Source organism: Quercus lobata, chromosome 3, assembly GCF_001633185.2.
Source record: "Quercus lobata isolate SW786 chromosome 3, ValleyOak3.0 Primary Assembly, whole genome shotgun sequence".
Classification (NCBI taxonomy): Eukaryota; Viridiplantae; Streptophyta; class Magnoliopsida; order Fagales; family Fagaceae; genus Quercus; species Quercus lobata.
Genome location: NC_044906.1, coordinates 30814224 through 30829053, shown reverse-complemented (window position 1 = coordinate 30829053; position 14830 = coordinate 30814224). Strand labels below are relative to the sequence as shown.

Genomic DNA, 14830 nt, shown 5'->3' with positions numbered 1-14830 from the left:
AAATTCTAGTGAAATTTAATAGGTTTCTTTTTTTTTATAATATTTTTATGACGTGGTACCTCGCTGAGGCAAAACCTAATGGACACATTCCTTGGGAGTAAACTACAAATACACGATCCTAAGAATCATGTATCAAGTAATTCAAGGAAACTCCTTGGGTATGTTTGTTTGGAAGTGAAATAGGGTGAATAAAAAACTTTGGAGAGAAAATGGGAATGAAAACTTTTTGGAGTGTCTTTGGTTGGGTGGGAATGAAAGAAAATAAATGGTGGGGCCTGAGTTTTTTCTCCCCAAGCCTACCAAAAAGTTTTTTTTCCCAAAATGGAGAGAAAACTGAAGGTAGAAAATGGGGCTAAGTTTTTTTTTTTTTTCCTGGGTTGAGGGTGGGTGTTGCCTCTCTTTTTTCTTTTTTTCTGGATGGTCCACTTTTTTTTTTTCTTTTTCTTTTTTTTAACTAGACATGATTTTTATTTTTTGAACATGATTTTTATTTTTTAATAAATTGGGTGATTACTTTTTTTTTTGGTTGTTTGTCACTTTTTTTTTTTTTTTTAATTTTAATTGGCCATCATTTTTTAACAAGGGTGTATGAGTAAATTTATACAAACTCACTTTTTCCATCCCTTCACTTTTTCACTCCTAGCCAAACAAAAGGGAAAGAAATTAAAATCTTTTCTATCCTCCCACTTTTTCACTTCTCCAACCAAACGGACTCTTAGTGGAGATTGGGCTTAGGATGTCTAGGTCTACAACTCATCCTAAGCTTCCAACCATCCTTCAATCACTAGGTTGCACCCTGATGGTTTTTCATGGATTATTACTTGTTTATGGTGACCATACCCACCTCTCCATTGCCAATTTCACCTTATGGGTCTTTCGTTCCTTTCCTTTTCTTTTTTCTCCTACCTTTTGTTTTTAATAGTCTTGAGCTGCTTTTCCTTTAAAAGATCCTTTGATTAATCCTTGAGTTAGAGGTAAGATAGCTTCTTTGCCTCTTCCTTTGTACTTGCCTTAGACTTTGACTTGAGGAAAGCATAATACACATCTACATTAGACTCTAAAAGGACTAGTTGGGTCAAAATTAAGACTCCTTATCATTGCTTATATAGCTAAGCTCTACTTAGTACACACCCGATTTAAAACTTAAAAGGCGTCCATAGAAACCACTCTCATATCCAATCCAATAACAAATCAAACAATTTGACGTATCATAGTCTTCCTCACTTATATTCCTAATGGTCTCATTTTGGGCCCAGTTACACTGCAATGCTCTTAAGCCACATGTGCTACTAGGTTGGCTCTGACAATTTGTCATGGCTTGGGAAATAGACTAGCTACATCTACATTATACTCTTAAAGAACCAGTTAGCTTACAATTAGGGCTACTCGTAATTGCATATATTAATATTAGCTAACATCCACCAACTATGTAGAACTAATACAATGCTTACACAAGCTACACCCATATCAGTCTGTTATTAATCTAGACAATCTAGGCATTCTTGAGGTAAAGTTTGGGGAACTAAGTACTTAATGGGTTTGTAGGTTTTCAAATTTGGCTCTTCATTGGCACCTTATTTTGTACTAATTAACGACTTGTGAGACCCGCAATCTATGAGTGGCCTACACCATGGAGGGGACTTACTAAATGCAACCTAGTTGATGAGGTACTTTAATGGAGCAATTAATTAGGGTTACACTAGTTAGAATTTGGCTAAAACAACAATGTTGCATAGTACATACATAATCACATAACACAATTCACCGTTGTTGTTGTTGTTGCTGTTTTTTTTTTTTTTTTTTTTTCACTTATTAATATAGGTCAATTGTGATTAGTACCTTTTATTATACAGGAATTAAAAATTGAGCTAAATCAACAAAACTCATGTTTTAAAAACATGATAAAAAAGAGGGTAAAATCATCAAAATAATATCAATGTAAATAATAATATTAAAATGACATTATTATTTTAAAAAGATTTTGCTCTCAATATAATTAAGGCAATTTTGTTTTTATTTTTAAAACAAAAAGTTAGAAGGACACAAACACACACACTCCCCCTTTTAGTTTTAACAGGAAAACAAAAATAAATAGAACTCCTTTCACAAGGGGAGAGAGAGAGAGAGAGAGAGCAAGCGCTGAGGGTTTTGCTGCAGCCAGCTTATTGATTTGTGGTGGTGGGTTTTGAGGGTTTGAAACCCAGAAAGCAGAGAAGCAGTAGTAGTAGGAGAAGCAACACAAGAGACGAGCGAAGATGAGGATAATGATAAAAGGAGGGGTGTGGAAAAACACCGAGGATGAGATCTTGAAAGCGGCGGTCATGAAATATGGCAAGAATCAATGGGCTCGAATCTCTTCTCTTCTCGTCCGCAAGTCTGCCAAACAGTGCAAGGCTCGCTGGTACGAGTGGCTCGACCCCTCCATCAAAAAGGTCTTGCCCTGCCTTTCTCCTTTTTTTTTCAATTCAGATAATGAATGCTATTGCTATAAAAGCTATGGAGTTTAGATTATAATTTGGATAATTTCCCACTATTTGCTTTCTGGGTTCTTTTTTGTTTCTGGGTTACTCTCATCTTAGTGTGTTAGATTTTGCATTTTTGTTTTGTAGATTGAAAATGGATGACTGTTTGTTTTGTGGGTTCTTTTCTGATTTTGGGTTACTCTATTCTTCTGCTGTTATTTTTATATATTTCCAATAGAGTGTTAGATTTTGCATTCTTGTTTTGTAGATTGAAATTGGATGACTATTTGTTTTGTGGGTCGTTTTTAGTTTTTGGGTTAATTTGTTATTTATATGTAGTTCTAAAAGAGTGCATATATAGTGTGTTAGATTTTGCATTTTTGTCTTGTAGATTGAAGTTGCATGACTGTTTGTTTTTGGGTTACTTTCTTCTTCTGCTGTTATTTTTATATATTTCCAATAGAGTGTCTATAGTGTGTTAGATTTTGCATTTTTGTTTTGCAGATTGAAATTGGATGACTTTGTTTTGTGGGTTCTTTTTTGTTTTTTGGGTTACTTTCTTCTTCTGCTGTTATTTTTATTTATTTATATGTATTTCTAAAAGAGTGTATATATAGTGTGTTAGATTTTGCATTTTTGTCTTGTAGATTGAAGTTGCATCAAGGTCTACTATTTTTTTGATACATTAAGTAATGAACACAGGAAATTTGGACCCTTCCTTTAATGTGTGTGTTTGTATTTCTTCTTTTTTTGCGTTGTGTGATTATATATAGAGGGAGGGACTGTGATAGTCAGGTGTCCCATCAAAGTTGATGGCGTCATATCCTTTTTAATATATAGTGGTGAACTTATGTTGTAATTTGTATCATTTAATAGGTTATGCTTTTGTTATAGGGTAGATAATTGAGTGAAAATTATAAATTCAATACTTATTTTTACTAGAAAATAATGGTTATTTTTTTGCTCATATATTGTATACAATATTGTTAACCATACAAATATGAGTAAAGATATGGATCGCTTTATTTCATTGGTACAAATGGCTTTTGAAAATTCTCTACTCTTATATGATTTCTAGATTTGTTTAAATGGTTTGGGTCTATAAATGATATGATTATTATGGACAAAGTAGGGTGTGACCTTGTCAACTTTGATAGGAACTGATTAATTGATTTCGGTGAGTTTTTGCAGACTGAGTGGACAAGAGAAGAGGATGAGAAACTGCTTCATCTTGCTAAACTCATGCCCACACAATGGAGAACAATTGCACCAATTGTTGGTCGTACTCCATCGCAATGCCTTGAGCGGTATGAGAAACTCCTTGATGCAGCCTGCGCTAAGGACGAGAACTATGAACCAGGGGATGACCCTCGGAAATTGCGTCCTGGAGAGATTGACCCAAACCCCGAGTCCAAGCCAGCACGTCCAGATCCTGTTGATATGGATGAGGATGAGAAGGAAATGCTTTCTGAAGCACGAGCTCGGTTAGCCAACACAAAGGGAAAGAAGGCAAAGCGGAAAGCTAGGGAGAAGCAGCTTGAAGAGGCTAGGAGACTTGCTTCTTTACAGAAGAGGAGAGAGTTGAAGGCAGCTGGGATTGATAATAGGCACCGAAAGAGGAAAAGAAGGGGAATAGACTATAACGCGGAGATTCCATTTGAGAAGAAGGCTCCTGCTGGATTTTTTGATGTCTCCGATGAAAATAGGCCTGTAGATCTGGTCAAATTTCCGGTCACAATTGAAGAACTTGAAGGGAAAAGAAGAAATGATGTGGAAGCACAATTGAGAAAACAGGATATTGCGAAGAACAAAATTGCGCAAAGGCAGGATGCTCCGTCATCTATATTGCAAGCCAACAAGATGAATGATCCGGAAACAGTTAGGAAGAGGTCGAAACTTATGCTTCCTGCTCCACAGATTTCGGATCATGAGTTGGAGGAGATTGCAAAGATGGGATATGCTAGTGATCTTCTTGCAGGGAGTGAGGAAGTTAGTGAAGGAAGTGGTGCAACACGTGCTCTTCTTGCAAATTATGCACAGACACCACAGCCAGGAATGACGCCTTTACGAACTCCCCAAAGAACACCTGCTGGTAAGGGTGATGCTATTATGATGGAAGCAGAAAATCTAGCCAGGTTGAGAGAGTCTCAGACACCATTATTAGGAGGAGAAAATCCAGAGTTGCATCCTTCTGATTTTTCAGGGGTCACTCCTAAGAAACGGGAGTTGCAGACACCAAATCCGATGCTGACTCCATCAGCAACTCCTGGAGGTGCTGGACTAACTCCTAGAATTGGCATGACACCATCAAGGGATGGCTTTTCTTTTAGTATGACCCCTAAAGGAACTCCACTCAGGGATGAACTTCATATTAATGAAGACATGGATATGCATGAATCTGTGAAACTTGAACAACGAAGGCAAGCTGATTTGAGAAGGAACTTGCGGTCGGGTTTAACCAATCTTCCACAGCCCAAGAATGACTACCAGATAGTTATGCAACCGGTTCCGGAAGATAATGAAGAACAGGAGGAGAAGATTGAAGAAGATATGTCTGATAGGTTAGCTAGAGAAAGAGCTGAGGAAGAGGCACGGGAGCAGGCATTACTTAGGAAAAGATCTAAAGTACTGCAAAGGGAGCTTCCTAGACCTCCTGCAGCTTCTTTGGATCTAATTAGAAATTCTCTGATGAGAGCAGATGGAGACAAGAGTTCCTTTGTTCCTCCCACTTCTATCGAGCAGGCAGATGAAATTATAAGAAAGGAGCTTCTAGCCCTGCTAGATCATGATAATGCAAAATATCCTGTTGACAAAAAAATGAATAAGGAGAAAAAGAAAGGTTCCAAGCGTTCTGCAGATACAACTTATGTCCCAGAAATAGAAGATTTTGAAGAAGATGAGCTTAAAGAGGTATGTGTTTAGCTCTTCTGTATTATTATATTGTATTTATTGCTTTCATCACTGCTTCTCTAATCATGTTGCTTGTCGCTTTTCCTTTTTTATTCAGCTTTAGTTGAAGCACATTGTTTTAGTTGTCCTGTCCTTGTTGTCAGAGTTGTTCATTGATGTAAAATTGAAGCTATTGTCTTTCATGTTTGAATTAGTAGAATTGTCTAGAACAGATGCTGCTGTGAGGGAGCTGTAAGGTAACAAACTGGAACATCTTTTGATGCTCTGTAATATCTACTGGTATATGATATTATTATTTCTTTCTCTAGAAAGTTTGAACATTTATTTGATATATTTTGATGTTGATGTAGGGTGCACAACCAAAATTATTTCATAATTTATTAATTTAATTTAATTTTTATTTGAAATCTCATATTTCATTTTTTTTGAATTTTGAATTTCAGATTTTTCTTGATTTCTTTTTTGAATTTAGAATTTAAAATTAATGTTATTGGGGATTTCTGGAATGTAATTGTGGCTTGATGTACTCTTTGAATCATATTAAAAAGAGTCTCTAGGAATGATCTAAGGCTATGCAATTTGGATAAGAAATATGATTAAATATACTTAACAAAAAAAAGAATTATGATTAAATATGTTTCTCTATGCTTGGTGGCAATTTCAAGCATCCGTAGGTGTTCAAGCATAGGGTTTTAGGAAAATTCTAGGTGGTGAAGTTTAGGATTTTTCCTGTCCTTTTTTCTTTTCCCTTATTTCTAATTTCTACTCATCATTTGACTCCAACTTGGTATCAAAGCAAACACCGATCTTTTTGTTTTTTTGATAAGTAAAACACTGATCTTTATTTGTGCGCCTTTGAAACCAATAGTCCAAAAAAATAAAAACTCTTAATCTGTCCCAATTAGTTACAACTTGTGCCAACATAGCAACCCATCCTACCACCATTAGGGGAAAAAAAACCCAAAAATCATCAACAACCCTATAAGGCCCATCACCAAGCCAAACTTGCCTGAACTTCAAACCACCCACATGGCCAATAGTAAGTCCATCCATCATACAAAGTCCCATTACCAGTACCTCAAGGTCCCAACCTAAAAAACGCCAAATCAACAACCCAAGGCTGACACAATCACCATAGCAACCCAACCCAATGAGGCGTTCCCACTTATCGAGGACACATCACAAAAATAGTACCCCTTGTTGCCATCCAGAACCAACGCCAAAACCAGGAACCACAATTATAGCCAGAAAACTCATTTGGCACTGTGACATCACAGCTAAACAAAACTTCACTAACCTGTATCACTCCAGCTAGTAGCCACCAACCCAATTTGAATCCAACATGTACTCATCCAACCTCTGCCCTTAAACCCAAGAGAAGTTCAATTTGCTTAAGCTAAATCCATACCTAACTACACAGCCACCACTATTGAACCAAATGGCCATCATCCCCATCTCCCAAATCCTTCAAAACTTTGTCCTTTTAGCCTTTTTTCATCGCTGCTGATCTCTGTAGTTATAGCCCGTTGATATTGTTGCCTACCATCGTGGAACTGGGATTGGGCATTAAACCCATGTTCGAAATTGAGTTGTCAATTGCCCCCGTTGTGTGCCCTTGTGTTACCACTTGCCGTACGACCACCATAGGCCTATCGGATGCCACTTCACTCATCATTAGTGCCAAAGCTAAGTCGGTGAGTCGATGACCACTGCTTGACAAATTCCCTTGTGAGGACCATCAGTTCAGAGTCACACACCCATCCTATTGGTTATTGTTTTCGTAGTAGAGAATTAAAAGTAAAAATGGTTTGAAGGCTCAAAGCAGACTGTGATGGGTCCAGGTTGTTAGTATGTGATCAACCCAGTTGATAACGTGCTGGCACCACTTGTTCACAACATTGGCTCGCTATTGACAGCATGTGGTCCAATTAGCATTTCTTCTACAGCCTAGACTTAAGACCTTGCCCGGTCCCGTGATCCATATTTGCACAAGCTAGAAATTAGCCTAGCCAAGGTCAGTAGGTTGATTCTTTTTTTGATAGATAGGTCAGTTGGCTGGTTCTTATTATTTGAAGCTTTATTCTAGTGAACCATGGTAGTATTAGAAGCACTATATTGCCAATGAGCTATAGCTCAACTGGCACTTCCTTTAATAATGCTCAACTGGAAAACCTTGTATAATGATAGTTTTCCGCATTTTCCACTGTTTGGTAGCATAAAATAAAAAGTTGAGGAAAACTATCTTTGGTCAACATAAAAAGTATTGCTTATTTTTTAGAGATTGTTTTCCATTAAATTTTTTTGGAAAACAACTTTATCACTTAGTAGACTAAATAAGGAAAGTTAAGAGATTGTTTTCCAACTCATTTAAGGTTGCAACCAAACATGGGAAAATGAGATAGTTTTATAGAAAATACCTTTTGGAAAATGACTCATGTTTTAGAAAATATTAATGTTTGAAACAAACAGAGCGTTAATAATGTGATGGAGGGAGGTTTTGACCCACTGGCTGCTTATGTAACTTACTAATAAAAGATAAGTATTAGAAGCACCCATATTTAATGGCTGTCCAAAACCATGGGCCCTCATCAATTGGTTAGGTGAGATGAACCAATTCTTTAATCAAATACCTTTTTAGATACTAAGAAGGTTAGGTTTGCCTAGGTAGAGCCCAATAAAACTGGCATAGCATTGAGAACCTCCACCTTAGAAAAAAGCAAACTTACTGACAATAACTAATTGGGAAGAAATGAAACAAAAACTAAAAGGAAAATAAGTTTCGTATTACTATATTGAGAAATACTTGTCCCAATCCTATCAGAGTGATATATATATATATATATATATATATATATATTTTATAAAAGAAACTATTTGAGACAGGGGAATAGCTTTGTATTTGTTAGAGCACTCATAGCAGTGATGCTATATAGGTATATTGGTATATTTTAGCTCCCCAGTCACAAAAAACATGCTCCAGCAATGGAGCTAAATCTATTTTTTTAGCTCCACTGCTACAGTGTACATCTAAAAATAGATGTGTGTTCAACTGGTGATTAAAATAATACACACCTACCTCTCTCTCTCTCTCTCTCTCTCTCTCTCTCATTCACTCTCATCTCATCTCTGAACATCTCTCTCAAGCTCACTCTCTCACTCCAGTCTCTCACTCTGGTCTCTCACTTCGGTCTCCTAAGCCGCCGATCAGCCTCAGACCCACGTCGCCGATCGGAGTGCTTGCTCATGGTTGTGCTTGCTCGTGGATATTGGGTACCTGATTGGGAAACCCATGGAGCTCGCCGACCTACTCCTTTTGCCGGCCTAGCTCGCCAACGTGATCGGAGTGCTTGCTCGTGGTGGGTTTTTTTTTTTTTTTTTTTTTCCTTCTTGCTGTGGACTACTGGTGGTGGTGTTGGTGGTGGTTGTGGCTGATGGTAGAGGTGGTTGTGGTTGGTGCTATGGATTTTTTTGGGTAGTGTGATATATTATTTTATTGTTGTGGTTATAATATTTTATTGTGATGTTTATATTATTTTATTGTGTTGAAAGCTAAAATAGATTCATTGTTGCAGTATGTGTGTAAGTAAAATAGATAAAGTAATTTTTGGTGGAGCTAAATAGCTAAATATTTAGCTCCACTGTTGTGGACGCTCTTATGTGTCACAAATTGAAAAGGACAAAATGAGGGTTCAAGTTAATGGCTCCTTCCTCCAAAAGGATGAATGATAGCAATGAAACCATGGTTTCACACTTGAAAAGTAATGAAATCTTGAAGATGAAGAGAACTCAAGTACTGCCAGAACTTAATGCTGAAAAAGAAATACAAGTGCCAACATATGAAAACTTACAACATCCTAAACCATAGGTGGTAGAGCCAATACATAACGTTTTTAGTGGGCGCTGAGTGATTTGAAAGAGAAATTTGATACAATGATGCTTCCTGTCAAGCAAGATAAGGCCGTATCATTTATTCCACCCTTTAATTTTATCATTCCCAATGAACTTAATATGGTGGAACAAAAAGTTATTTTGTTCTTAGTGTAACCGGAAGTGCTTCTAGAGTTGGTGCAAGTGTCAAGCGTAAAATTTCGTATTCTTCAAAACCCGAGATCTAGTTTTATCCAATCAGGGGAATATGATAAATTTTTTTTTTTTTTTGAATTTTTGAGTCTCCAAGATTTCACTTTTGAATTTAGAATTTAATGTTGTTGAGGATTTTATGTAATTGTGGCTTGATGTACTCCTTGAAGCCTATTAAAAAGAGGCTCTGGGAATGGTTTGAAGCAATTCAGTTTGATAATAATTTTCTTATTAGAGATGTTTCTCTTAGCTTGGTGGTGATTTGAAGCACCTTAGATGGTGAAGCTTAGGGTTTCGAGGAAATTCTATGTGGTGAAGCTTGGGATTTTTCTTGTCCTCTTCTGTTTTCTATTTATATTTTCCACTCTAGCTGTCTGGCTTTAGATATCTTCTGATTTTTTAGTGAGCACCCTTTGAAAGAGTGGACATGACCCTTTCTAGTGTAGGAAAGGAGGAAAAATAGCTGTGAAAACCATAAGAATCTAATGTATCCTATTATTTTGATGAAAATATCAAGTTAGAGGGTTGCTTGTTGCCTGGTTTATAGTTATCCAACTTTCTTTCAGAACAAAGAAACAAATACCACAAGAGCATAGGAAGATTTTCTATATTTGGATGGAAGTAACTCACTGAATGGTGATTTATATTTTAGATAATATCGGTGTTTTCCTGACCCACAAGAGTGTGGAATGGGTTGGGGGTGGGGGTTTAACTAGGTGATGCAACCTTGATGAGGTGGTTAACTATTCCACTAGAGCATGATGAGGTGGTTGAATCAAGTACTCCACAACCACAAGAGCATGCAGATGTGATTGAAATCTACTACTCAAGCAAAGGCTTTCTTTGTAGATGTGATTAAATACTTTTAGACATACGGATATTATAGTAGAACCCCTGTAACAAAGGCTTCCTTTGGAGACGTGATTAAATAATTTTAGACATATGGATATTCCACCCGGTTAAAGGAGATTTTCCCTGAGTTGTATGGCGTTGCTTGATACAGGGATGCATTAGTGGCAGAACTAATTTCTTTCTCAGGGAGAGCTATATAATTTTCATTTGATCGGTTCAGATTCGGGAGTTAGAGTCTGCTGCCTCCTTCATGGATTTACTGTATAACGGAGTGTGGAAAGGGGAAAGGCTGGATAGGCTATGGTGGAAACTTGCTTCTCGGGAGATTTTTGATGTTAGATCTTACCATAAAGTTTTACAATCCCCTTCCCAATTGTTGTTTCCCTGGAAGACTCTATGGAGTTCCCAAAGTGGCTTCAAAGATTAATTTCTTTGTGTGGATGGCGGTGTTGGGTAGAGTTTTGACTAATGATAATTTGAGGAAGCGTAGGCTTATTGTTATTGACTGGTATGTGTGAGAGGGCAAGGGGAGACTATTAATAATTTACTCCTGCATTGCCCAATAGCCAGAGAGTTGTGGAGTATGGTGTTTACACTTTTCAGGGTTATTTGGGTTATGCCCAAGGATGTAGTGGAGCTTTTTGCTAGCTGACCAGGCATGTTTTAGAAAACATAGAAATGGGGTGATGGAATACAATCCATCACTGTTTGATGTGGGGTATGGAGGTAGAGTATTGCTCGGATTTTTGAAGGAACCGAAAGATCGATTCAAGACTTGAAGATTTCTTTCTTCCAGACTCTGTTTGGGTGGACAAATGCGTCAGGTGTCTTCTTTTTTAAGTCTTTGTCTGATTTGCTTGATAGATGCAGTTTTTACACTTCTAAGTTCTTTCTGTTCTCAAACTTTCTTTAGTACACATACTGTGTGCGTTGTCTTTATGTATTTGTTATTTCTATCAATGAAGTTTATTATTTAAAAAAAAAAAGGATATTATAGTAGAGGTTAGTCATGTCACCAATTGATTTAGACATGCGAGGTAAATGTTGTAATAGCTAACTATAGCTTGTGATTTTTTAGCATGTGACTGATTGTATTACACATGTGCTAACTATAGTTTAGGGAGGTTTTATTTGTGATGATGTCAGCATGAGATCATCATAGCAAAATCCTTAAGTGATAAATCACTATGCTTAGCCATCGTAAACTCAGTTTTTCCATTGAATAAAGATTATTCTCTAAGTTTCAGATTGAGGTTGAGATTTGCTTTTCTCTACTCAATTTTTTTTCTCTTTCTTGAATCTTCTCAAATTTCCCTTGCATCACTGGGGTTAGTTATAAGTGGATGATGGATGAAAGCCCCCCATATGAACAAAGGACACCTGAATAAGATTACCCTTAGCTATCAAAAAGAAAAAGATAATCACCAATACATATTCTTTGGCGATATTGGTAAATTATTATATTTATTCTTCATTAAACAACGTGTCATTCCAAAATCAAGACATTTTGAAACAAAGGATAGTGTATTAATATATATGCATGTGTGTTTTCTTTATTAGGTTCAAGTTACATCTTATGTAATTTTTGATTAATGTTTTGCCACTTAATATCATTTTACTAGATAAGAATTTCTTTTTACTGTTTAATATGATTTCTGCTGTAGATGTTTAACTGTTGTGTTTCCTGTTACTAATTTATGTAATTTCCTGGATCTTTCCTCTGGTCCATATTACATCTTATATGATGCAAAGCACATTATATATCACCTATATATACAGTTTAAACTTAAGCTTCTGTCTTTGTAGTTTATAGCCCTTTATTTCCTGTTGTTGGAGCATATCTATTGAAGATCCAGTCTCAAAGTTTTAATAATTACACTGTTGTTAGCAGGCTGATTATCTGATAAAGGAAGAGGCACAGTATCTTCGTGTGGCAATGGGGCATGAGGATCAATCCCTAGATGAATTTGTTGAAGCACACAAAACTTGTCTAGGTGATCTCATGTACTTCCCCACCCGTAGTGCTTATGGTCTCTCAAGTGTTGCTGGAAACATGGAAAAACTGGCGGCCTTGCAGAATGAATTTGACAATGTGAAAAGGAAGATGGATGGAGATAAAGCTAAGGCAGAAACCCTTGGGAAGAAGGTTGAAATTCTCACACAAGGTTATGAGGTATGTTTTCCCTCTGAGATACTGGTTGACTCTTAGCTACAGGTGTCATTTAATGCTATACTAGTGCAATTTCTTAATATAATTTCTTTCTGTTACCAGACACCAAAGATGTATTTTCCGATCAAGCTTACTTTTGTTATTAAATGATAGGAGTGAAGATCTTTCTACTCTCATATTTGCTTCAAATACAGAATATGGTTAAACTTATAGCTGTGTAACACATCTTTCTTTGAGACAATTTTTGAAGATTTCTCAACATGCATATTTGTTGTGCAAGCCCTCTGTTGGAATAAATTTTTTATTTTTATTTTTATTTTTTTAATTTTTTTTTCAATTACATCACATTTCTGGGGAGCAGCAATGTCTATTGAACGATTCAATAGTATTATCTTACAAATATTTTACCAATTAAAAAAAGGGTGCTCATAATATAATAATATTGTTCCCAAAACACACAGTATCTTTGATCAAGATCATGGAAGATTTCCCATTAATGATTTGTGATATTAGCTCATAGATTTATTTCTTTTTAGTGATGATGTTGTTATGAAACTCATAGATTACTAAGTAATTGGATGTTATGATTGTTCAGAAACGGGCTAGAATGGGTCTCTGGCCACAAATTGAGGCAACCATAAAGCTGATGGACACTGCTGCAACAGAACTTGAGTGCTTCAAAGCTTTACAAAAGCAAGAGCAATTAGCAGCGTCGTACCGTATAAATGGTATCCGGGAGGAAGTTCAGAAACAAAAAGAGCTGGAGCGAACTTTACAGGGGCGGTATGGAGAGCTTGTAGCAGAGCTGGAAAGGGTACAAAGCCTCATGGAAAAATACAGAGTACAAGCACAAAAGGAAGAAGAAATTGCAGCCAAGAATCGTGCTCTAGAGTTGGCTGAGGCTGAAGAAGGTAAGACTGTTGTGCCAAGCACAGAGACTCCTGTGCCTATATCCTCTGATGAACAACTTGGAAGCTCTGTTCCAGTTGGACCATCCCACGATGAAAACGAAGGACAGCAAGTGGATGCTTCACGAAGCCCAAAAACGGATATGGATGTTGATATCGAGAAAGAGCATGAAACACTGTGCATAGACACAACAGTTGTTCAAGATAATGGTCCGGAAGGTTCTGATATTCAGCTCTCAGAGTCTGAAAGAAACCCTGGTGGAGTTCTGGACACGGTTGTGGAGAATGATAAGATGATTACCAACTCGGTTGATGATGCGGCTGGTGATAGTAGCACGAGTACTGAGGTTGCCAAGGAGGCTCAGGATATTGGGGATCAGCTGAATGTTGTGGAAGCTGGAAAACTGGATGGTGTCTTGACCAAGCAAGAAGACCAAGTCTCAGAAGCAAGTGGCAATGATGATTTCGGCAGTGGAGATGCCATGCAAGTTTCTGGTGACAAATAGGAGGTGGTGATTTTGGCTGGAGATGGCATATATCCAATTTTAAATGTTTGGAAGTTGAGAAGAAATCAAACTCTTTCTGAATGGGATTTAACTGAGAAGCAAACTAAACTACAATTGCAGATAAGAACAGGAAATGAAGTTGGAAATGTAACAGAAGTTGTGATCTGAGAGCAGTAATCAGGGACCTTTAAAGAGTCAGACTGTTCTAATTTTGTCATTAAGATCTTAATGTGGTCAAGGATAAGATCATAATCTGGTCATGTGTACGGTATAGCTGTTATTAAATGAGGAACTATTATAGCTTTCCTTGCTATAATTTGTTGGTAACAAATATGTATATTCTGGGTGGATTTTATAGAATGCTTAATCTAGTATTGCCATTATAGAATACTTAGCTTTTAGGGTGGAGTAATGCGATCCCCAAAAATAATTTATTAGAATTAGAGGAACAGATGAGGTGTTCCTCAAAAAAAAAAAAAAAAAAAGAGGAACAGATGAGGTCTATTATGTAAAATCCAAGTCTCTCTCGAAAAGAGTATTGACTTCTGAGCACAGTAATGTTATGTGCGCTTTCTATAATGTTACTCATCTTTTAGGTGTTTGAGTTGCACATCCCTAGAACGGAAACTTTTGCAAGGATTGATAATCGAGCATGATATTAATGCTAAAACATCGGGTGCCATTTTGAATAGGTATCAATGGCAATGGGTTTGCCAAGGAAGATTAGTTTGTTTGGATGTAGGGGAATAGAGAGGATGGGAGGGGTATGGTTTAATGAACCTTGTTTGAATGGTTTTTTTAAGAGGGGAGGGGTTTGGACTTTGGAGGGTTATCTCCCCTCTTAATCCCTCATTCTTAATTCCCCTAAATTGGAGGAATTTAGAGGGATATAGGGATGTTTATAGGTTGGATTGAGTTGGGTTTATGCTCAACTTGCACCTG

At 36.9% G+C, this 14830-nt stretch overlaps 1 protein-coding gene across 1 annotated transcript; it reads left to right on the top strand.

Annotated features, from left to right (window-relative positions):
• Positions 1-2057: 2057 nt before the first annotated feature.
• Positions 2058-14271, top strand: LOC115981480 (cell division cycle 5-like protein). Its single transcript, XM_031103645.1, has 4 exons — positions 2058-2432; positions 3654-5372; positions 12196-12477; positions 13070-14271. Exons 1-4 carry the CDS (start codon positions 2256-2258, stop codon positions 13886-13888), a joined length of 2997 nt encoding a protein of 998 aa, XP_030959505.1. The 5' UTR covers positions 2058-2255; the 3' UTR covers positions 13889-14271.
• The last annotated feature ends 559 nt before the right edge of the window (positions 14272-14830 follow it).